The sequence below is a fragment of the Ctenopharyngodon idella genome, chromosome 1 (genome assembly GCF_019924925.1).
Source record: "Ctenopharyngodon idella isolate HZGC_01 chromosome 1, HZGC01, whole genome shotgun sequence".
NCBI lineage: Eukaryota > Metazoa > Chordata > Actinopteri > Cypriniformes > Xenocyprididae > Ctenopharyngodon > Ctenopharyngodon idella.
In genome coordinates, this window is record NC_067220.1 from 1,519,000 (window position 1) to 1,544,883 (window position 25,884).

At 36.2% G+C, this 25,884-nt stretch overlaps 3 protein-coding genes across 5 annotated transcripts in view; all 3 read left to right on the forward strand.

Moving 5' to 3' along the window:
- The first annotated feature begins 690 nt into the window (after positions 1–690).
- nlrp3 (NLR family pyrin domain containing 3) overlaps positions 691–25,884 on the forward strand; it is a 46,295-nt gene continuing 21,101 nt past the window's right edge. Inside the window, exon 1 of one of the 2 annotated variants that reach the window (XM_051877075.1) lies at positions 691–833. The gene's annotated coding sequence lies outside the window, so the exon portion shown is untranslated. Of the gene's footprint in view, positions 834–887; positions 910–25,884 lie in introns of those variants that run through there. The other variant, XM_051877248.1, reaches the window with a different exon arrangement.
- LOC127511307 (NACHT, LRR and PYD domains-containing protein 3-like) lies at positions 4,483–8,224 on the forward strand. Its single transcript, XM_051892083.1, has 5 exons — positions 4,483–4,860; positions 5,848–6,032; positions 6,102–6,275; positions 6,794–6,840; positions 6,912–8,224. Exons 1-5 carry the CDS (start codon positions 4,483–4,485, stop codon positions 7,454–7,456), a joined length of 1,329 nt encoding a protein of 442 aa, XP_051748043.1. The 3' UTR covers positions 7,457–8,224.
- Positions 9,801–23,485, forward strand: LOC127508401 (caspase b). Of its 2 annotated transcripts, none has more exons than XM_051886275.1 (8): positions 9,801–9,890; positions 14,870–15,143; positions 15,639–15,784; positions 18,171–18,329; positions 21,416–21,665; positions 21,804–21,929; positions 22,056–22,171; positions 22,339–23,485. In XM_051886275.1, exons 2-8 carry the CDS (start codon positions 14,879–14,881, stop codon positions 22,444–22,446), a joined length of 1,170 nt encoding a protein of 389 aa, XP_051742235.1. In that variant the 5' UTR covers positions 9,801–9,890; positions 14,870–14,878; the 3' UTR covers positions 22,447–23,485. The 2 variants fall into 2 exon arrangements, with proteins under 2 accessions (XP_051742235.1, XP_051742244.1); XM_051886284.1 differs by lacking the exon at positions 9,801–9,890 and adding an exon at positions 13,974–14,202.

Below are 25,884 nucleotides of genomic sequence, written 5' to 3' on the forward strand. Positions count from 1 at the left end.
CATGACATATGCTTTTCTTCTGGGAGTCATTCCATGATCTGGAAACCTGATATGAGCAGGAAGTCTGGGAGTCATAGCTTTGTGGGGGGAAAGGTGGTACATTTAGTATTGTGGTAGAAATTCCCCTACTCACTTAAGTTAATCCAGGGCGTCTTCTAATCAACACCCAAGTGTTGTGTCTCCTAATCTACGCTTACAAAATTTATCCTCTAGCGTATCTCCTAGTCGATGTCTTGCTGAGTCGGACAACATATTGCCCTCTATGAACACTATCACTTGAGAATAAGATCTCTAGTACTCCACTAACCTGCTGTGCAGCATAAACTAGCCAAACTAGGTTAGATGTAACAAAACTAGACACGGTCTAGTTGTCTAGTTTTGATTCCTCTTGTTATATTCAGGCACACTCATTTTGGCTCAAGAGTGTTAGGGAACATTTAGTATTCAAAAACATATAAATGTTATTCCTGCAAGAAAAAGAATTGTTAGTTATGTTAGAATCAAGAATTAAAATGTCCTTACAGTATTGATTAGTATTAATTCAGTAGATCCCCAATATTAGCTCTACAGTAAAACCATCGAGTCCTGAAATGTGGAAAAACTGCTGCACGCAAGAAATATTTCATGCTTAGCATATAAAAGCACAGTTAAAGTAGTTAATATTTGACTAGTTTCGCTGCTCACCAAAACAATAGACAGTCGCCCCCTTCAGGTCAAAGTCGAAAACGCAGTTCTTGACTGGATCATTTCCGTCAGAGAGAGGCTCAAGGGAGAAGACGAAGGAGGCCTGTCGAAAGTGAAAGTAGCGGAAGCATTGGAGAGCTGCAGGACAGGTCAGGTCTTTGTTTATTATTTACCAAACATTTGTGTTTCTTTTATCACTAATACCATGTGAAAGCCTCAGTGTCCGTGAGTATCTTTTAATGCTTCTTGAAACCAAAGCATTTTCATTGATACAAATAAAACTAATATTTGAATCCATCCAGCGTTACACCAGTTTAAAATGACTAAACCTAAAAAAAATAGCTTTAATAAATTATAAATATGTATGATTAAATAATAAATACATTGTTTGTCGTTCACCCAAGTCTCTTTTGCGCGCGTTTGGTCTTGCAATCTCTTCCGTGAATTTAACCGCACACCAACTATCAAAGTCTGAAAAATCGCTCGAACTCTAAGAGAATAGCGAAGTCCACACCACAACTATAATGACAAGGCGTAGAAGATCGATATCGTTGAAATCAGCTTTAGAGGTATTTGTTTTCTAGTTGAATAACGACAAAAAAACATCGATAGCCTACTTCAAAGCGCGCGCTGCAGTTATGTTCACAGTGCGCGCTAAATCAAAAAAAAAAGAAAAAGAAATCGTCCCTTAAGATGTCGATGTTGGTTAGCATTATAGGCTATGTATCTGGTGTGAAATAAATAAAATAAATGTAATAATATGAATATTCAACAAAATTATTGATTTGACTGTACTGACGCTGTTGAACTGAACTGAGCTGGACGATGCCATTATTTTTTGCAGAACTGCTTTATAGATTAAATAAACTAATTTACTAACTGATGATCTGTTGAATCAACACTGAACTGACTTCAGCTCAACAACAGCCGAAATGCATCATTTTCCAGTTATCACTATAAAATAATGAAATGACCTGCTTGACCTGTGACCTGACTTCCCTTACGAAAAAGAAGTATACTTTAAGTTCATTTTATTAAGTATACTTAAGTAATGTTCAAGTATATTTTTAAGTATACTTTATGTAGTAAGTGTACTAATATCAATGTACTTGTAGTAAACTTGTAAGTGTATGCTACCATTTCAACACTGCTTGGGACTAAATTAGCCCACTTAGTATATATAAGTATACTTTTAAGTGTACAGTAAGTGTAACAGTAGTAAACTTTAAGTATTTAGAACTAGTTCACAACTACGTTTCTCATTTGTACTGCATCTGTACTACAAGTGAACTTATAAGTATACTAGTAGTTTACTATTTTAATATTAGTACATTTTTTGGTTTGTGAAAGTACATTTTGAAGTATACTCTCAGTAAACTACTAGTTTAGTAGTTCTATACTGCAAGTTTACTTGTAAGTTTTCTTTAAGTGAACATAACATCATACTTATAGTTTACTATTTACAGTCAAACCAGAATTTATTCAGACACCTTCAACATTTCACATATTATCACAGTTTATTCACTATAGTTTAAAATAATTGTAATAAAATATGACGAACCTAGAGTTAAACTGTGTAAGAAAAAAAAAAGAAAAACAAATCTTGATAACGTCAGATAACACTTAAGCAAAACATGTTCAGGTCAAAGTCTGAATATTTTTTGGTCCCAAATTTTTATCAGTTTTACTGATAGTCCACTGTAGGAAAGAATTTTTCAGTATAATATGTCACAGTTTACTTTATTTTGCTATCCTCACTTAAATGAACTATAGTGTTCTTCACCCACTAGTTAAAAAAATATAAAAAATTGTATCTAGTGTCTGAATAATTTTTTGTTTGACTGTATATTTTATATTTGCACTTTAACTATACTACTATGTTCCTATTTAGGTATATTTTTTTATACTTGAAATATACCTTTTACTTTCCATAAAAACATTTTATTCTAGCTTCATGCATCCTTTTTTATAAAAACGTGAATGTGGGTATGTTTTGTTTTTAAACAAAAAGCTGAGAAAATTAAATTTTTTTCAAAGACTTGGTCCAGATGGGATTCAGAGCGATCATCAAAACACAGATGGAGTAGATCGAGTCCATCAACACCCCCAAAGCTTCACAGTCCTATAGCTCGTCCTGCGTCGACATTTCAGTAACGTTAGGCAGTTTTGATTTGCATGCTGTTTAATATTTGGTGATTGTGCTATTTTACATTTACGTGAACAATCTTCTATCACTTGTTTCTGCTTCTTCTTCACCTGTGTTTTGATCGGAGATTCTGTATTAGAAGAAGCATAATAGCGCCACCTACCATATAACAGTGAAAACACTTGATAGCCTGAAAATTCAGTCAATGGCAGGGAAAGAGTAAAGTTGATTTGAAGTAAATTCCTATGGACACTACCAGTGGACTAGCCTAGACAAAAATTCAGATTCTCAGAATTAGGGACATATCTGTTGTTGTTTTTTTTTGTTGTTGTTTTTGTTTTGTTTTTATAAATCAATGTTTTCAAACAATGTTAGTTTATAAGACAGTATGTAAAACTATGTGGGAAAAAAGTTTATTTAATAGGCTACTCAATCTAAAGAGTAAACTACAACTACAATCCAAGTATACTTAGAATATTTAATTATACTTTTAAGTATACTTATCGATCAAAAGATTACAAGTATAGGCTAAATATACTAAAACTTTAAGTAAGTCAAGTATACTTAAGTGCAAATATAAGTATATTTCTGATAAGTACATTAAAAGTACTTATAAATTCTTATTTTAAGTTTAAAAGAAGTATACTAATAGCACACTTGAATGAACTTCTTTTTCTTAAGGGTTGACTTGACTTGTGAACGGGTCTGTAGATGAGATTTTGGATTTATTTGTCTGCATGACTATGAACATGTTTGTATAGGCCTAATGAGTACACTGTTTGTAAAAGTAACATTTGCTAAACAGCTTCTGTTCTCATTTTTATACCTTTATGTTTGTAGCTACTCAATAATTCAGGTTTGTGATTGTTAAAAGTGGGTATTACATGAGTTTATCAGATATACAAATATTAAATTAGTTTACGTCAAACCCAACCTGTCATAACTTTTCTCATCATCTTATCCAGGTAGACAAGATGGCTTCTGTTCCAGAGCAGCTTCTGGAAGCAGTGGATGAGCTGGACAATGACAAACCAAAGAGGCAAAAAAGTGCAATTACGGCTGATGAACTGGAGAAGGCTGATGCAGTGGATGGACTGATGCAGACAATCACCCTCTTTCACACTGCAGTCAGTGTTGATCTGAATGCTAAAACAGGTGCAATTGTAAATTCTCCTATACTCACTGGAAACATCATCCAAGGCCCAGTAATCTTCAGCTTCAACTCAACCACTGGTGCTGTCGGTAAGATCACAGCACTATCACACATTTAACATGTCTCATTATAAAATAGCTTGTAAGGTTGAAATAAATATGTTTTTTTTACCACTAAATGATTTGTGCTTAATGTGTTTGCATTTTCTCTGGCTTTGTTCCTGATGCTTGCTGCCATCTTTAAAGAGCCACACAATGGAACCGAGGGACAGACCTCTGAAAAACAAGGTACAAAACCAATAGGCACATTTTTATTCTAGTTATAAATGCGTTCGACTTGCATTTACAGTATATCAATTGCTGAGCCTCTACAAGTTACAATTCCTAGCAAATCAATGATTTTAGGTAGAAGTCATGTGGACTGACAGCAATTATTTTGTTTTTTCTTTGTTCTAGAGGACAATGTCTTGCAAAAAATCCTGAAAAAGCACAAAGACAACATGAAGGCCAAAACAGAACGTGTTTTTGAAGGCAAAAAAGACAACAAAATACATCTCAACAAAGTGTACACTGAACTCTTCATCACTGAAGGGGACATTTCAGATGTGTATGATGAACATGAAGTTCTGAAGATTGACCGTGCCTTGAAAACGCCCAAATTTGAGGACACACCGATCAACTGCAATGAGATATTCTGTTTATTGAGGCAAAAGGAGGAGGGAAACATCGTGTTGACCAAAGGCATTGCTGGCATTGGAAAGACATTCTCCGTGCACAAGTTCATCTTGGACTGGGCTGAAGGAAAAGCCAATCTGGATGTGGACTGTGTGTTTCTGCTTGCATTCAGAGAGATTAACTTGATTAATGATGGTAAAGAGGTCAGTCTGCATGAGCTTCTGCTGGAATTTTATCCTGAATTGAATGACGTGGAAAACACCAAGTTTTATAAAAAATGCAACCTGGCATTTATCTTTGATGGGCTTGATGAGAGTCGCCTGGAACTTAATTTTAACTGTAAGCCAGTGAAATGTGTGAATGAACGATCATCTGCTGATGCTTTGTTTACAAGCCTCGTTAAAGGGAAACTGCTTCCATCAGCACTCGTCTGGGTGACGTCACGACCAGCGGCGGCCAATCAGATCCCTCCTGAGTACGTAGGATTGTTCACGGAGGTACGCGGATTCACCGACCAGCAGAAAGAAGAGTCCTTTAGAAAAAGGATCAAAGATGAGACTCAGGCTTCCAAAGTGATTTGCCACATTAGGACATGTCGTAGTCTCTACATCATGTGCCACATTCCCGTGTTCTGCTGGATCACGGCCACTGTTCTTCAGGATGTTCTTATCAAGAACAATGGCCAAGATATTCCCTCGACACTCACCGAAATGTACATCCATTTCCTGCTGATACAGATGAATATAAAAAACCAGAAGTACGAGGAGAAACTTGAAAGAGATCGCACAAAAGTCTTGGTCTCAAATAAAGAAATTATTTCCAAGTTGGCAATGCTGGCATTTGAACAGCTGAAGAAGGAAAACGTCATGTTCTATGAGAAGGATCTAAAAGCATGTGGCATCAATGCAAGTGAAGAGTCCACAGGATTGTGCACCGAAATCTTCAAGAAAGACTCTGTCCTGCATGAGATGAAGGTTTATTACTTCATACATTTGAGTGTGCAGGAGTTTCTTGCTGCATTACATGTGTTCCTCTGCTATTTGAAGCAATTTGATGAAATAAACAAGCAAGGTGATTAAAGAATTGTTATTTTTGGGTGAAATATCCTTTTGACACTATCCATAACTTTCTGTAATACAGTATATTAAGCACAATGTATGAGACAGATGTTTGACAGAAGATCATTTTGAAATGTTTTCTTCAGGTTGAGCTGGTGTAACCTCACTGAGAAGAGTTGTGAGCACCTTTTGTTGATTCTCAGCTCAGATTTACCCCTGAAAGAGCTGGACCTGAGTAACAATGACCTTCAGGATTCAGGAGTGAGGCTGCTCTATAATGGACTGAAGAGTCCAAACTGTCAGCTGGAGATACTGAGGTAAAAGTTTTACTTTAGTTTATTTCTTTGACAAATGCAGTGTTGCTTATTTGTTTTGTCCATATGTAGATTGTCTGGCTGTATGTTGACAGAGAAAGGCTGTGGTTATGTGTCTTCAGCTCTAAGTTCAAACCCCTCACACCTGAGAGAGCTGGATCTGAGCTACAATTACCCAGGACAATCAGGAGTCCAGCCTCTCAATGACAAACTGAGGGATCCAAACTACTCACTGCAGATACTCAAGTATGTTGTGGGTCAATGATGTGACATTCATTTTTTGCTATTTGCTGCTCAAGAAACATTTCTGATTATTATCAGTGTTGAAAACAGTTATGCTGTTTCATATTTTTGTGAAAACTGTTATACATTTTATTTTTCAGGATTTTTTGATGAATAGAAAGTGACTTTAAAACTGACTTTAAATTCTTAGACTAATGTTTTGATTCCAAACAGCTAAACAGCTAAATTTTTTTATAAAAATCATTTAAAGCCACAGTATGTAAATTTTCAGAGATAGAGGTCGCTTATTCAAAACAAAGGCATAGCTTGACGACGCCTTGATTTTACGGAAACATGGGATGTGTTGTCAAATCAGGAAGCGTGTCCAAAGTGACATTTAATTCATGGTTTAGTCATTCAGTTCATTCATCCAGTCCATTCAAACTCATGACCTTTTATTATTTGCTTTCATTCTTGTAACCTTTTCTTAATTTTCTCTTCATTTTCATTGACTTTGACACTCATTGACATTGACACTGCAGAACTGATCCTATGGGTGAACACTTCATCAAACCAGGGATAAGAAAGTGTAAGTGAATCATTCTCCATCTGTCTGTGTTTCTCTCTGAGACACTAATGGAAGTGTCTTCTGTCTCACAGATGCCTGCGATCTCACGCTGGATCCAAACACAGCTCACGTGCAGTTGTGTCTCTCCAACGGAGACAGAACAGCAACACAAGTGATGCAGATTCAGCCGTATCCAGATCATCCAGAGAGATTTGAACCTGTCCAACAAGTGCTGTCTAGAGAGAGTCTGTCTGGCCGCTGTTACTGGGAGGCTGAATGGACTGGTCCGGAAGGGACAGTCGGAGTGACGTACAAGAACATCCAGAGGAAAAACGATGATTTTTGTTTAGTGGAGGCCACTGGTCAGCTTGGAAACAATGACGTGTCATGGAAAATTACCTGTGGATCTTTTCCATATGTTTCTCACGCTACAGAAGACATTAATATAAAGACTCCGACCTCTCGTTCATGTAATAGAGTAGGTGTTTATGTGGACACGACGGCTGGAGTTTTGTCCTTTTACAGTGTCTCTGACACACTCTCACACTTGTACACTTTCCTTGCATCTTTTAAATATCCTCTCTATGCAGCATTCAAGGTGGAGAGCGACTCTGTGTCCTTTTGTCAGATGTTGTAACCTGAAAGCCTCTTCATCTTACCATGTGTGCACATTTATCACCAGAACATCAAATAGAATTTGATAAGATTTTATTAATGAAATGCAAAGGTTCTACATTTTACTATAAATGTATAACAACAAACCACATTTTCAGAAATGATTAAAGGGGCTATATGTAAGATTTTCACTTTAATAAAGCATAAAAATACCCCAATATGTTTGCAGATATTGAGGAAACATGCTAAGTTCACCTACTTGTTTCTCAGAAAAACAATGCTACAGCCAGATATTCTACTTTGAAATGTGTGTTCCGTGTCGGGATGTCTGTCTTGCTGCCTGTTTATCCAATAGTATTTTGACATCACAGGTTGCCAGTTGGCGGAAAACACCGCGTATTGCATCCATGGAAACCAGCAAACAAACTGGGTCAGAGAATCACAGATCTAAAAAAGGGGGGGGGGGGACAATATTTTGAATTTGGACTGCAGTACCTATTTCGACCACTGGGTGTCATTCCTACATAAAGCCCCTTTAAGGATTCAGGAAGATCAGGTGGATGGTCACTCAAAGCTGCTTTACTGGGCCTAAGACAAGACATAAGACTGGGACAAACAGGACCAAAAGGCTGATTAGCATACAGTGCATCGATGTTGCATGAGAAGTCTTAACAGCAGAACGAGATATGCAACTCTGCTGATAACACATTTTTACAAAGTAAACGTGAACATATAGTGGACAAAATTCTAAATAAAGCATACATTAAAGAAAATAAAATATAAAACACTTTCCCTGTTCTCATTTCTCATCAATTCATCATCATTCAATCATTTTCATTGCATGATATATAAACACCCACCAGTTTGAAAACACCCACAAAACAGAAACGCCCACTTTTGTTCCGTAGAGACCTCATACTCCATATTTGACTCGACTAACACAACTATGAGCTGACAGACAAAAAAATAAACTTGTGTGTAGTTTAAAGTTCAAACTTGGCATTGAAAACAATCCACACTTAGTTATTAAGACGGAGCAGTTAATGATGCGACTTGCTGATGATTACATAGCTCCGCCCCGCACAAACGCGTGCAACGCAAAAGCCACTGGCAAGTTTCCCCAATTTATGCTGAATTTAACTAATATTATTTAAACTCTCTCTCTCTCTCTCTCTCTATATATATATATATATATATATATATATATATATACACACATTAAATGCTATCAACAATTAAAGCTCAACAATCTCGCTTAACATTTAGATTTAGATATAGCCCTAAATCTAAATGTTGAGCTAAACATTTAAGCTAACCATTTACAGAACATGCAAATTCATGCTTGACGCCAAACCAGTAATACTGCCATGGCAGAGTTATGCAAATTATGACACCATTGGGCGGTGAGTCACATGCAACGGCGCTCATTACGCAACTCGATCGGTGTTTGGGGCAGCAGATTCAACAAGGCGGTCTCGAGCGATCTGTCTGGGACCATAGAGCAGGCAGTAAAAGCCACATTAAGGGGCTTTAGAGAAGCCGGACCGTCACCTTCGACATCCGGGGCGACTTCAACTCCAATCCGACCAGTGCTTTTTTTAAAGAATATACATATTATATTATTTATTGTTAAAAGTGAGTTGTTGTTTTTTTCTTGTGATGGAAATCTGCATAATCCAGTTGCATTGTATGCATTGTAATCAATTACCTTTTTTTTTTAGGATAAATTTGTGAATATTTAAACAAATCTTATTGAACAACGAATTTTAAAATGGCGGGACAAATGTGTTTTAGGTGCACCCTTCCCCAGTGCTTGAATTGTAAAAAATAAAGTGCCTGTTAACGCACCTACGATGATTCGCACGCGACTCATGCAAAATTAAACAACTGGGCTTCTCATGCAACATCGATGCCTGTATGCTAATCAGCCTTTTGGTCCTGTTTGTCCCAGTCTTATGTCTTGTCTCAGGCCCAGTAAAGCAACTTTGAGTGACCATCCACCTGATCTCAGCCTGAATTATTCCATCCAACACACAGTCACACATATATAAAACATTTAGATTTAACATTTACATTTAGATTTAGAATTTGGATTTAACATTTACATAAAACATTTAGATTTAACATTTACATTTAGATTTAATATTTACATAACACATTTAGATTTAAATAGAAGGTTTAAATTAACATAAAACACTTAAATTTAACTTTGATATTTTATTTATTTATATATTTTAGGCTAATTTAATTGCATTAAGCTTATTTGTTTTTGTAATTTATCTGTTTTTGTAACTCAATTCAACAGAATTTGACCAGTTTTTCTTACACAATTTATTTTACAAACGGCGCCCCATATGCATATTTCAAGAGAAATCTTAAGTGAAAGCGAAACCCCCAAACGAATTAAGTACAAGGAAGTGCAAACTGTAGACACGAAATTTTGTTCAACCAGAGACGTAAGTAGAGTGTCTTATATAATTCACTTTAACAAATTATTTCAATAGCCTATTGGATATTATTTATAGAGTTTTGATTTAGATTTTTGTCTTTGATTTTACTTTTACTTAGAAAGGGTTGTTGGAAGATGACATCGTTTGTTCTGAACGCATTAAAAAAAGTTCTGTCTATCAGAAGTATTGCGAGTCTGCAACAATTACGTCTGTTTCGCACATACTCCGTTTGCAGTGCGTATGCGGTGCGTCTTTTCCCTTCTTTTCCGTGCCCATGTTAAAAGATTAGAGGAGGTCGGGAACCTAGCTCGCGAGCCACTCTTGGCTCTTTGACAAAAACTCGCCAGGGTTCTCACCCTTACCAACAAATGATCGATAAAAAATTCGAATCACTAGAGATCAACAAATCTTTTGTGGCAGAGCCTATCGAAATCGATGAAAATGGTATAATAATATTATATTTAAAGTTGTACCCGCCAAAGTGCGAGTTCAGTGCTGTTCGCGAGTGTGACGACAGCAATCAACAACAAACAACTGGGGTTTCTAAAACCTAGAGCTCCTGCACTCAGATTCAAGCAGCTCTGCAGCTTGTTTGTGGTAAGGGCGAAAAGAAAGATTTTTTGAACAGCAGCGGAAACATTTTGTCATTGTTGAAGATAAAAATCACTGAATAGACAAAAACCACACAAAGTGGCTTTATTACAAATTTCCCTGTATATGAATGATCAATGTATTAAATGATATAACAGTATATTTGAAAATATACAGAATAATATATTGTGTAAATATATTAAAATATACTAATACACAAGGAATTGCTTTTCATATATTGAAAAATATGTTATTAATGGTGCTTGCCAAAGGCAAAGCATCATTATTGTTATTGTGCATACTTCTTCTTCTTCTTCTTCTTCTTCCACTAAAATTTCTGCGCGCTACTCCTCCCGCAGCATTTGTCATAGACCCATGAATGAGGTGTCAAATCGACCGGCTCATTGAGGAGAGGTGTGCTATGACTTTTATAAGCGATCGGGTGTACGATGTTTTTGATATTCTAGGTATTATCAACTGTCCAGAATTTTGAGATTGCAATACACATGAAGGACTATAATGCATTAAGAGCTCACTTAGGTACTGGGGAGCTAAACCATTTAGTGCTTTATAAATAAGTAGCAAGATTTTAAAATCTATACGATGTTTAATAGGGAGCCAATGCAGAACCGGGCTAATATGGTCATACTTCCTGGTTCTAGGAAGAACTCTAGCTGCTGCGTTTTGGACCAGTTGTAGTTTGTTTAACAGGCGGGCAGAACAGCCACCCAGTAGAGCATTACAGTAATCTAGCTTTGAGGTCATGAGCGCATGAACTAATTGTTTTGCATTTGTCATTTAGAGCATATGTCGTAGTTTGTGGTTTTACAGATGCTAGAAACATGGCCTTCAAATGAAAGATTGGTATCAAAGAGCACACCCAGGTTCCTAACTGACGACGAAGACTTAACAGAGCAGCCATCAAGTGTTAGACAATATTCTAGGTTATTATGTGAAGAAGTTTTTGGTCCAAAAATTAGAATCTCTGTTTTTTCTGAATTTAGTAGTAAGAAATTACTGGTCATCCAATTTTTTGTCAGCTATGCATTCCATTAATTTTGTGAATTGGTAAGTTTCGTCAAGGCGTGAAGAAATATAGAGCTGAGTATCATCAGCGTAACAGTGAAAACTAACGCCATGCTTCCTAATGACATCTCCCAAGGGTAGCATGTACAGAGTGAACAGCAACGGTCCTTGTACTGAGCCTTGCGGTACTCCATATTGAACTTGTGATCGATATGACATCTCTTCGTTTACTACTACAAACTGATAACGGTCAGATAAGTAAGATTTGAACCATGCCAATGCAATTCCACTAATGCCAACATAATTTTCAAGTCTATTCAAAAGAATATTGTGGTCGATAGTGTCAAAAGCAGCTTAAACGTTTTCGGTACGTGTCCTAGTGATAAAGATGAATTAATGATATTAAGAAGAGGATCTATGACCTCTGGAAGCATCTCTTTCAATAGCTTAGTTGGCATAGGGTCTTACATACATGTTGTTGAATTCTTCCTCTCCTATAGCAACGAATGAATGGATTTTTTTCCTCAGGGACACTACAGTGCACTGTCAAACGTGATACTGTAGTAGATTGTTGCATGGTTATAATTTTCTCTCTAATATTTTCAATCTTGCAAGTAAAGAAGTTTATAAAGTCATTACTGCTGTGCTGTTTGGAGACATCAGAAGTTGAAGATCTATTTCTCGTTAATTTAGCCACTGTATCAAATAAATACCTAGGGTTGTGTTTGTTTTCTTGTAAGAGATTTGAAAAATAAGTAGATCTAGCATTTTTTTTAAGGCCTTTCTGTACTCAATCATTCTCTCTCTCCACAAAATGCGAAAAACTTCTAGTTTTGTTTTCTTCCAGCTGCGCTCCATTTCTCTGGCAGCTCTCTTAAGGGCCCGAGTGTGCTTGTTGTACCACGGCGTTGGATTAGTTTCCTTAATCTTCTTTAAGCACAAAGGAGCAACTGCGTCTAATATGCTGGAAAAGACAGAGTCAATATTTTCTGTTGTAACATCGAGGTCTTCTAAACTGTCTGGTATGCTAAGGTGATGTTCAGGAAGATTATTTATAACGTAATATTTAGTGGTAGAAATTATGGTTCTACCATATTTATGGCTGGGTGGCGGTTTTGCAGTCTTGGCTAAATGTAGTATACACAAGACTAAATAATGATCTGAGATGTCATTGCTTTTATTAGCATGGGGCATGAAGTATGCATGGCTTGATTTTGGCGTACAAGATCTGCTACGCTGCTGCTGCTGCTGTTGCTGCTGAGCAAATGCAAATTTGTTCAGCTTAGTCAAATAAAACAAGGAAAAGGCTGCTGCAAGAATGGTAGAACCCCGTAGCAGATCTCAACAGGTGGCGCTGGGGAGGAGGAGGGATAACAGCGCTTCACATTGCGCATCTTGTCGATTGCAGGCTAGGGTACGATATATATGGTTGCGTGGATTTGGAATTACTTCTGATTGGCTGGTGCCGTGGCATAGAAAGAACCAATCAGCGCTCGGTTAGAGTTTCATGACTGAACTTTGTATTACTATAAATTACAGCAACACCTCCCCTTTGCCTTTCTGAGGAGGATTGTGTCGGTCATCGTAACCTTGAGGGCTAGACTCATTTAAAGTAATGTAATCATCTGGTTTTAGCCAGGTTTCTGTCAAACACAGCAAATCTAGATTTTTGTCTGTGATAATATAATTTACAATAAGTGCTTTTGAAGAAAGGGATCTAATATTCAGCAGCCCAAGCTTTATTATTTGTTTATCAGTATTATTTCTGTTTTTGATTTGTTGAACATCAATTAAATTTTTACCCTTAAATGGGTTTGGAAGTCTTTTTTATTTACTAATTTACACAGTCTGTGTATAATATTATCTAGGTGAAAGGGTTTCTCTTGACTTTTTTAAGCCACAGCTGTTTAAGCCACAAATATTTACAAATATTCATGTATTATTTAATGATGTCTGGGACACAATCTCAGGCCAAGAGTCTCAGACTCATTGAGGCTAATAAACCTACAGCTATTGTTGCAAACATAATTTACATTACTTTTAAGAATAATAAATGTTTGACAAGTGATGAGGTATTGTCTCCTTCATTTATCAGTTTTATTTAGATAAATAGGCCTATGACAATATGCTAGAGCATTAACGTTACATGAATAGAGTTTTTAGTAAAAGCATGGTTCCCTTTCATGGGAACATCGACGCTGCGTTGAACACATTGGGATCACCTCTGCATCTTTACGTCTTAAAGCACTTGTGAAATCGAACCAATAGGGTGACGGGACGTCAGAGCGGGTGACGTCATGGACCAGGAAACTATAAAGCACTCCTGAGAACACTCCTGTGTCTTCAGCAAGCGCTCTGTGTTATCGTGTGTCTTATTTGGTATTGTCTGTCCATTGTATATACATCCTGAAAATATCTCTTCGTCTGAGGACAAGAGTATTTTCTTACACCCAAGCACATATATGCAAGTTTACAGATGTAACCCGAGAGGTTGGATGCCATGGTGCAGACGTGGCCGAGGCTACATCTGTACGCATTTCCCCCGATTGCTCTGCTCCCAGGAGTTCTGGAGAGGGTTCGTCGGGACGTGGTCCGTCTCATATTGGTAGCCCCGTTCTGGCCAACCCGAGTGTGGTTCACAGACCTAAATGCAGAACAAGATCTTCAGGGTTTCATCCTCCAACAGGCTGGTGATGGCAAGGTGAAAAAATACAGACAAAAAAAACGACAGGAAATCGTGGCTCTCCTGAGCCACGTTGATGATTTTTTCCCATTCATCCATTTGGAAGGTCCGGTCTTCTATAACGTGCTGCTTGAGCAGTGCTGGTGGTGGTGACTGTGACATCTACATTAAATGGTGTTGAATTAGTGGAGGAATTTCCCCTGTAGCTCATTCTGATTGGTTAAACTGACTCAGTCTTCTCTTGTATGCAGCAGTGGATTCAGTGGATACTTTGACCTTTAATGTACAGTAAATGACCGATAGTAGATGTGTGGTCACACACTTGATTTTAAGCATGCAAAATTATTTTGAATCCAGAGCAAATATGAAAAGGATGTGATTTAAAATAAAGCCCTTTGAAACAACATTGCAAACCATGCAGATTTTATAACTTTGTATTCTTTGTACTGATCCAAGAGGTCAATCTGTGACATGATCCTCCCTAAACATCTTTTCATTAGTAATTTACAAGTCAGAATTCACCTTACCTCCATTTATATCCTTGAATTCCTGCTTTTCTGAATTAAACACCTGTGGAGTGTAACTGCAACAGGAACTATTAAGAATAGTTGTGTTTATTATGTGTTAAATGCTTAAAGAGCACAATTAGTGAACAATAGTTCCAGATTTGTCCTTTTTCTCCTAGTGACACAAAATGGCTGCCACTAAAAAAGTGATTTTTGAGACACTTGAGAAGCTTAAGAGTGATGATCTCACAGAATTCATCTGGCACCTGGAGAATCCTACAGAAGACATCGAGCCTATCCCTGAATCAAAGCTTGAGAAAGCTAATCGTCAAAAAGTTGTGGATCTCATGGTACGGCAGTACACTGATGAGGCTGGGAATATTGCAGTAAAAGTGCTGCGCGACATGAAACAAAATGAGCTCGCAAGCAAACTTGAGAGGAAACTTCAGGGAGGTAAAGAATAACAATTTATACTAGTTTAAGATTCAGTATTATAGCACTCTGAAGTACAGTAGTCATCCTTTTGAAAAATAAAGAGAGATATACATGAAATGGTAAAGTTGTGTTAAGATTTGTGTGTGTGTGTGTGTGAGAGAGAGAGAGAGAGAGAGAGAGTATATTATAAATAATACAAAAAATTACCATGTGACTATTGTGCAATAGATTAAACAGGAAATGAGGGTGTATAATTCATACAATTCATTTTTCATATTGTCATATATGCCACATTATAGGGCATATTTATTTTTTAATACTGCTGTAAGTGACAAAAGGACAAGGACACTGCGACTGTCACTGGGAGCAGAGTCGTGAAAGTCTTAAGAATGTAGAATTTAATTTGTAAACTAGTTGCAGACTATGTTACAAGATGGCATATTAAACAGTATTAACGAATATTCTTTGTTCTACGTGCTGTTGATATATTTTGATGTGTTTTCCTGGTCTCAGTTCAGCAGCCTGAGCAGGTGGACGGAAGAAATGCTCCAGTTTCTCTGCGTCAGCAGGCCAACCAGTCCGACTGGAAGAGACCAGACAGGATTATTCCCTGCACCCAAGAGTTTAAGGACAAAATTCTTAGAGAGAATAGAGATGACGCAAGTATCTTTTCAATTAACTTTTGTAAAAAACAGTACATTTGAGGACTCCCAGTCCTTCTTTTGTTGGGCCATCGTCCTGCAGAATTTAACTCCATCCAAGTGTTCAGGGTGACCTGAAGGTTTCAGACAGGTGTGTTGGAGCTAAACGCTGATGGACTGTGGCCCTCCAGAAGCAGGGTTTGACGCCTCATTAATCTTAAATTGTTTTCTAATGTAACTTTTCTGGCTTTATATAATGTTTTATGAATGATATCTGATGTGGATCAGTGTTTCCAAACCCTTAAAAGATTCTGAAATCTTAACAGTAAAACTGAGAAACATAAAAATGTATGTGGGAAAATGAAAAATTCAGAGATATGAACAAAAACAGTTTTAATAACCAAGTAGCACAAGTCAGATCATTGTGTTTTTAAGCTTATGTTTTATATAATGATTTTTCTGGTAACGCTTTAGCTTACAGCCCGGAAAGTACTGCATAATTACAACAAATTTACAGTGTTACTTTCGATAATTATAGTGTACCTATAAAGTAAGTACGTGTAAGTATAGGGGAACAATATGTAAAGTCTGGGGAATAAAGGAGTAACAACCAGGAAAATAACACATTATTTATACTTTAAGTATTTTAGAACTAAGGGGTACTTATACTATTATGATAGACAACAATCTTACGCTTGGGAACAATTTAACGAGAAAGTGCACTGATTAAGTTGTTTCAAAGCAAGTAGAAAGAACTATTGCAAACTTTTTTAATACATGGAGAAATATGCTTTTGTTTCATGTAGTTACAGGGTAAGTGTGACATTGCGGGCCGTAAATTAAAGTGGTGCTTGTTACACTCTTGTTTCATGTAGTTACAGGGTAACAAACATCTAATATCACTGACTCTGAAACCTTTATTTGAAAAACAACTCAATTAAAAACAGGTCTACAACACTTATTATTCATTTATTCATTTTTTTAAAGTCAACTTTTCATTTCAAATTCTAAAGTCCTGACAGAAAGACACGTTTTGTCCATTTTTTTGTTGTTGTTGTTGTTTCTCGCTTGGCTTCCTCCTCCTCTTGTTTCTCAACTGATGAATCTTAAGAAGGAATCCCATTGCTATTCTGTATTAAAAAAAAAATACAGTACACCCAGAAATGTTCTCATGGTTTAGGCTATTCATCTTTTCGCTTCTGACCAACTGTCACCAGCGCCTGCATGAGAGTCGACTTTGTGTTCGACGAAGCATATTGTAATGAGCAACGTGAAGCTTTAATGACGTTCTCGCGGGAGATTCATGTGAAACGCGCGCGAGAACTGCCGTCTCTGTTATTCTGTCTTGTTTGTTTCTCATTATCGTGATCTGTTATTCTGTGTATTTTGTTATGAGCATTAATAAAAAAAAATAAAAAAACTGATGGCATTCGACATTGGAATGACATTGTACTCCCTCTTAAGATTCATCAGTGGAAAGAAAGAAAAAGAAGAAGAGGAACAAGAGGAGGAAGAAGCCAAGCAAGAGAAACGAATAAGAAGTGTTGTAACTTTAAATCTGTTTTGAAATAAGTTGTTTTTCAAATAGAAATTGTTTTTATATTACTTACACTTTAACTACATGAAACAAGAGTGTAACAAGCACCACTTTAATTTACGGCCCGTAATATCATACTTACCCTGAAACTACATGAAATAAGAGTATATTTCCCCATGTATTAAAAAAGATTGCAATAGTTCTTTCTTGAAACAACTTAATCAGTGCACTTTCTCGCTAAATTGCTCCCAAACATAAGATTGTTGTCTATCATAATAGTATAAGTACCCCTTAGTTCTAAAATACTTACAGTATAAATAATTTGTTATTTTCCTGGTTGTTACCCCTTTATTCCCAATACTTTACATATTGTTCCCCTATACTTACACGTACTTACCTTATAGGTATACTATAATTACCGAAAGTTACGCTTTAAATACATCGTAATTACGCAGTACTTTCCAGGCTGTAATATAAAGCGTTACTAAATTTCTTTTATTATTATTATACCTATTGCTTTATGTAATATTATTTGTCTCATGATATGAACAAACAAGACAGGAAAAATTAATGATCTCTAGATAACTAGATGTCTTTCATATTATTATAAATTATATATTGTTGAATCATTTATAATGTATTATTAATACAATGCCTTTATTATTACTGCTTATTTTCATGTTTCAGTTCAGGTGAACTAAAGGGGATATCCATTAGAAACAGGTTTTGCTCATGTAAATCCTACTCGACCTGCTCTGAGTGGGACTCGAACCTCCGGCTCCAGGAACAGAGTTGGGAAACACTGATCTAGACACTGATTCTGGTGCTTGTGCTTTAATTCTGCATAATGCTGATGTTTTCTGATAGGTTTATATACCAAAGAACAAGTCTCAGAGGAAACGTTTAGCCCTGCTAATCACCAACATACACGGCAGGCCCGGAGCATTGAGAGACGAGGAGAACATGGAGTGGCTGCTGACAGCTTTGGGTTACAGAGTTGATAAACACACAAATCTCTCTGGAGAAGTGCGTAAGACGTTCGGTCTTGTGAAACCAATATTGTCTGTATAAAGCTAGAAGACCTCATAAATCTCTCATATGCTATGTTATCACCATATTGGATTCCAACAAATATTGGATTCAATCTTTCTGGCAATTTGATTTCTTTCAATTAGGACAGGTTTTATATTTCTTTTTAGAACTGATCAATCGTAGACCTCATTTATCTGAGCTTATGTACCTCAGTTTTTGAGTGAAAAAAAAAAAGTTATTTATGGATAATTTTGTCCATATAAAAGTCCCCCTGTAGTCAATAATTTTATCCCTTAAAACTCATCTTTGATCACCAAAATTGCATATTTAAAGGAGCACTCCACTTTTTTTGAAAATAGGCTCATTTTCCAACTCCCCTAGAGTTAAACAGTTGAGTTTTACTGTTTTCGAATTTTTTGGCGGTACCACTTTTAGCATAGCTTAGCATAGTTCATTGAATATGATTAGACCGTTTGCATCTCGATCAAAAATTACCAGAGTTTCAATATTTTTCAATATTTTGCGCAATGATATTACGCAGCGTCTCTCACAATTGTCTCCATGGTTGCAAGGCACGCTCCCTGTGCAAGCAGGGGGTCACAGACGCTGCGTAATATCATTGCTCCTGCTGCACCCATGGTACGACAGCAAAGTTCCTTGACTATTACGCCGGAATGAGAGTATAGTTCCTAGCCATATCGGCCTAGAAAATCACAACTTTTCATTTTCCGTCGGTCATAGTACACGATGTAACTACAGAAGAGTCAAGTTTTAAATAGGAAAAATATCATATTAATGATATTTGGTTATTTTTGATCAAGATGCTAACGGTCTAATCAGATTCAATGAATTATGCTAAGCTATGCTAAAAGTGGTACCGCCAGACCCGGAGATCGGCTGAATGGATTCGAAAATGGTAAAACTCAACTGTTTAACTCTAGAGGAGTTGGAAAATGAGCCTATTTTCAAAAAAAGTGGAGTGTTCCTTTAAATGTTTTTTTCCTACTAAAAGAAAAAAATCTTCTTGCCTTAAAATACCTTGAATGTAACTCTACACCCTTATCTCATTTAATATACGTGGATCAATGAATATGATAATTAGCCCCGCCTCCACTCACTCACGCCAGCTCAGAGCTCCACTCGGTCAACTTGCTGAGGTAAACTCTGCATAATGGTATCGCTCTTTACAACGCCAGACACATAACGGTAATTAAAGGGGTGGTTCAGTGTTTTTTTTCTAGGCTTGATTGTGTTTTTGGGGTGCAGTTTAACATGTCTTAATGCTTCGTTTTTTGTATTTGTTATATATTTTACCTTTATTCTACACCGCTGTCTCCATTGTCATCTGAACAGCTTGTTTGACTTCCTGGTTCTATGAAGCCACTCCCGCCGAAATAGCAATGTGCTCAGATTGGTTAGCTGGCCCAGTGTATTGTGACTTGAAGCGTCCGGAAACGTCACGCCCCTTACCATTAGTTGTTACATGTGCTTCGGTAGAAATGTAAATAATGGCGTCTATATTGCCGTATCAATTTGAGCCTGAATCAGACCCAGATGAAGAGGTTCAAGCTGTCACTAAATATTACTGCTGTTTGTTAACTTTCAATATACGGTTTTATCCTGATTAAAGCTTTACTGTAGCTGAATACATGACTGAGTAGTAGCATTTTTGTAAAGGTATCGTTTAATTTATAGAATGAACAACTATTTGTTTATGAACATAGAAGTTTGTTGAAGTATGCAATAGAATTTAGCTAACTGGCTAGCAAAGCCAAACCGTGTTGGTCTTTGTTTACGTCCTTGATGCAACCAAAAAATAGCAACAAAAATACATTTAAAAGACATGTACTTACAGTTTGGGGCCCATAAACAGCAGCTTCTGATTTTAAAGTGGGAACTGCTTCTTTCAGTAAAAGCCTTTGTGCAAATCCAGCATTGAACTCGTGTAGATTCTGGAAGCTGTCTTCAGTGCCACATCCAGTGTAGAAAATATCACAGATTATAATGGGTTCTATTATCTTTGTGAAGCGTCGCATCGCGCCTCTTCCTTTTCCATTATGCCGCATGACATGGCCTTGCCCAATTTGTTGTGTGTTCACGTGGGCAGGGTTTATGATGTCACCAACCCAGGAAGAAGCTTGTTGTAGTCCAAACCGGTCGTTTTTGTAGGCATTAAACTGCCATAACTTTAAAAGACAATATCTCCATTTGCATTGAACTTTCAGCGCTGTAACTTTACAGATACTGTTTATGCTCAAACAGCAACATTACACACTAACTAAAGTTAAAAAAGTGAAATCACAATGAACCACCCCTTTAATATGATTAGCCTTTTGCTTGACTACGTTATCAAACAGCTAATAATGTGTAGCTAATGTTACACAAACCATGTTCGCGTTCACCATCTCGAGTCAGACATCTTCAGAGCGGTCACTTAATGATATGCTAAAGCCCGTCGGCATGTTGATGTGACGTCACAAACACCAGCAATTTCAAACCGTGGGTTTGAGACTGTCTTTAGATCTCTGCAGTTTTAAAGAGAAAATACTCAGCAATGGTGTTGACTTATGAATTTGCTCATAGTTTGTCTTAAAGCATATTGACATATAAACAACATTAAAAAATTGATTTTCACTTAAAATAAAATATTTTTAAAAAAAAATTGCACTGTTTATCACACTAGTGTGTTTTAATGTTTAACCAGTAAAATTTGTTTTTAAAAGCTTTTATTTTGTACAAAATGGCACAAAGTCACACTTGTGGTGTTCACGGTCAAAAATGATCGGCCTACAGATGAATTGCTTATAAATCTCTTATATTTTATCACCAAATACTGGATTCAATCTTTTTGTTTTCTTTAAATTAGGAGAGTTTTTGTATTTGTTTTTGGTGATGGTGTAGCATAATGAGAGATTTATAAGCAATTTTTTACAGGCCGGTCATTTTTGACCATGAACATCACAAGTGTCATAGGGCTTTCAACACAACACAAGGGTTAATTATACTATGAATTTCTTCTATCCATGATTTATGGTGTTTTCTAGTCTTTATCTATTCAATAAAGTGCATTTTATTCACAGCAAATAGAGGCTGCAGTCAAGAACTTCGCTGCACATCCTGACCATAGAGACTCGGACAGCACCTTCGTGGTTATAATGTCTCATGGGAACAAAATCAAAAATAAAGATGCCATTGCAGGTGCAGGTGTCAGTAATACTCACCCAGATGATTACTACTTTGTTGACGAAATCTTCACCCATCTGAACTCAGAGAATTGTCCTGCTCTGATTGATAAACCAAAGGTTATTCTGATCCAAGCCTGCAGAGGAGGTGCGACATGACTGATAAAACTCAACTCTTATTCACATATTGTTATTTCTCCTTGTAATTTGTCTGCATTTATTTTTATCTTTTCTCTGGATTTACAGTAATATTGTCATCCATATTGTGAACTGTTTCTGTGTTCAGGTCACCCAGGAGGTGTGGAAATTAGTGCAGGCGCACCTGACTCAGACGCTGATGACAGCGCACTTGACTCAGATGCCTGGGTGCACAGAGAGAAAGACTTTATCTGTTTTATGTCCACCCTCCCTGGTAAGTGCTCAAGTTTTATAGTATTATTCTGTTCAGGAGCTGTTCATGTTTCTTCTGTAATGAGAATAGTGTCAAAGGCTTCTTTGTGGAGTAACTTATTGTATAACCGATGAATTATCTCCACAGATACCAAAGCATACAGGCATCCTGACTTACGGTCTGGAAGTTTTTTTGTCATGTACATCGTGGAGGTGTTCTGTGAATGGGCTCATAACACTCACATTATGGAGTTGTTCAGGAAGGTGAATGAAAAAAATCTCATTTTTTTTATTTTGTTTGCTTTATTTTATCCAAGATACAAAACAGCGTCTTCCAGTTGTTTTAGCCCAAGTGCATTGCTCAACTAAAATAAATACAGGGGTTTGCTTCTTGTCACATGTAAATATGATATTATTTTTTTTTTTCATAGGTCACCTTAGGCATGGAGAAACACCCAAGAAGAGAGGAGAAAAAACTCTTGCCGTGTATTCACAGAACACCCCATACAAAGAACTTCTACCTGTTTCCTGGACTCTGATGTCCATCTTAAATCAAAATCACTCTTGATCTCTAATTAGACATCTAAACAAAAACAGAGTGTTCAGAAATATGATTGGGTATAATTCACTCTCGTGTGCTCTTTCCCAAGTTTATCTTAATGAATGATCTGAAGTGGGTAAAAGCATTGTTTCTGTTATTGAGTCAGGAATACAGTTACAATGTTCCTCATATTCAAGACATGCACCTGTGATGTACTTACTATTGACATTTTATTCATATATACAGTGCTTAACAAATTTATTAGACCACCATCCAGTGTGAGGTTTGTGCCACAGCTGCCCTAAACTATCAGTATTGATGATTAACAAAATCATTACATCAAAACTGTGCAAAGACTATTTGACCAGGAGAAAAGAATCTGGAGTAGTGAAACTGATGGATTGACAAATTTGGGATTTAGTGGACTCAAAGACAGATCACACAAAAGTTTAATTAAAAGCAAGTCTTTGGGAAGAACTAGAAACTATTTGGAAGTCAATAACAACAGAGACTGTGGAAAAATGTATGTATATATATATATATATATATATATATATATATATATATATATAAACAATGCTAGCAAAAATCCAAGCTAATATCAAGGCCAAAAGAGGACATACAAAATAAAAAATTTTTTTTTTTTTTTTATTATTATGTTTGAATATAGAGTATTTTGTTGTTTCAGTTTGTTATTTGACTAATAAATGACAACACAATTTTTAGTTTTAAACAAGATTTTGACAAATTCCTAAAATATTTGTGTTTTCTCTTTATTATGACAGGTGGTCTGATAATTGTGTTAAGCACTTTTCACTTTCTCTTTCTCTTTCGTTGAAATTTCTCTTATATATCTTATATTTTACTTTTCTATTGCCACTTTACCAAATTAACCATAACATTGATTGTTTCCATCCAAATCCACAAAATAGTGAGAATTGTAGTGGTCATTTTTACTCCACTTGCTTTTAAGAACATTTATAAATCTTTTATACTTAAAAAAGTAATCAATAAAGCTTTTCTGATTTGTTACCATGCCTTTGTCTCTTGCCTCACCCTCTTTCATCTGCATCTTGATTTGTAAAATAATTAAAAATGAAAGAGTTTGACTCACTTTGAATATCAGACTGAATCAAATATTACTGTAGAGAGATTTAGCAACCAAGTTCATCAGACTCTAACACATCCACCAGTTTCACAGTCAAGGATTAAGCCTAGTCCCAGACTAAAATGCATGTTTGAGCTGTTTTAAAGAAAAATAGAGGCATCTTTGACATGTGGCAGTTCTCTATATACCTGCAGTGATTAAGAATATGACAAATGTACCTCATAAGGGAAGAGGCAAACCATCTCTGGTACTGCAAAGACGTGAGGAGCTAGAGACAGCCAATCAGCTCAACTCATAGTTCTGTCATTTTGATAGGGGAGGTGATGATGCTGTACTGATACCACCATCACCTTACATCTCCTGCTGGGTTTATATTACTGAAATTCAGGTTAGTCAGATCTTGAAACCGTCACCTTGAATTATAAGGTTCTATCTGCGTTCTGAGCAGCTTTGACATATTGAGCTTCAAAGATTTTGCATTCCATATAGCAAAAATTATATGAGGAACAAGTTTCTTTCAAACATGAAAATGACAGAGACCCTAAATGTATTCTAACTGTACAATATCAAAATCCTCTCAGATTTGTAAATGGGGATTTTTGGAACGGGTCAAACGCAGATAGAACCTTCTAATTCTAAAAAAAAAAAAAACACTTTCCACTTGGAATTATAAGGTTATCTGGCTAAACATTAATTGAAGCAATTTTCAAGAAACACAAACAGTTAACTTATAATTTGTTTTGAAACTAAATTAGTGTTGTAAAGATGTGTTGACATGCATGAGAAAGTTCAATTTAATGTTTTCTATGACATTTATTTCATATTTTAGAATGAGTTAAGCATAAAAGGCAGTGCTAAATCTTTTGTCCAGTGCAGATGTTAAATCTAGGTAGGAATATGATGGGTAATTTAACACATTATTGCAGGAACAGTTTAAGTTTCCTTTTGTTTAGACAGAAAGCAGCTACTGTAAAACATCTAAGCAGGACTTTATTCCACAGAAAGTGGGACAGGTGAAATGGCTTTCTCTCTAAACATCAGTATGGCTGAAATAACATGCTGACGTTTATTGTTGTAATTAAGACCCCATCAATATATTAACTATTTGGCCTTTAAGGCTTAAAATGTCTTAAATTTTACAATATTAAGACTAAAAAACTGCAAGAAAACCAACGTGATCTCATGAAAATACGTGTGTATTTTTACGTAAATTGTGGTTCTACCACACGTACATTTACTTACGTTTTCATACACACAAAAACGTACAACATTGACGTATTTATAGCACTAAAACGTAAAAATACTTACGTATTAACAGCAAAAAAAAAACGTAAATCATGTAACGTAAAGTGTGAATGTATATGAATTCCCATGTATTAATATTAAAATCGTGGCTTTAATGATTTAACGATGCTTTTAGTCGAATTTATTGAAAGCAGTTTACTCATCTACTTAATATGAAATAACATTTCTGTTCGTGACTTGTGCTGCTCGTTTCGGAGGATTACATAATGTTAAACAAGACTACAATTTAAAACCTTATGAATAAAATTTCTGTAATTGTTTAACCATTTTGTAATATTTAGTTTGTTTGCTGTGAGACACAGAAAGCGTTTTCTCCTATGCAGTGACTGACAATACAACCATAAGATACACCAAAACACAACATAAATTCACAAATCACATCCATTTTATTTGTTCGCTGTACTCCAAATCTTTAGAATCCATATGTTTGTAAGGAACAGATCCAAATTCAGCCCTTTATCCATCGATCTTCATCTTCATTCTCAGCAACAGCGACCGTCACAGTCAAAGCCCGCGCTCGTTATGATTCAAATTTGAAAGTAGCGCCACCCTCGAGAAGCGTTACGACATGGTTTACGGCACTGATATCGAACGCTCATTGGTTCTCACCTGCTTCGTCACAGATTGCGACATTTCAGTTGATTGACATTTGAAATGAGTGTCGCGCCTTCACGGAGAGAAGCCGGATTCATCATATTTTCATGGATTAATAAGTTAAATTCTGCTCTGTACCCTATAAAAAACTATTACCGCCAGAGAGGACTGTGACTGGAACTCATAATCATTTGAAGTTCTTTTGGTATCACTTTTGACATTTTTCGCAAATAAATTATTGTGATTACTCTTGTTTGTCTTATTCTTTTATTTATAACAGGAGGTAGTTTAAAGAAATGGTTATGGGTAGGTTTAGGGGTAGGTGTAGGATTAGTGGCTCAAAATATCGTTTTAATGTTATATTTTTACTAAAATTGTCATTTTCCTACACATTTCTGTTCTCTATGTTTTATTCTTTTAACCTTCTGT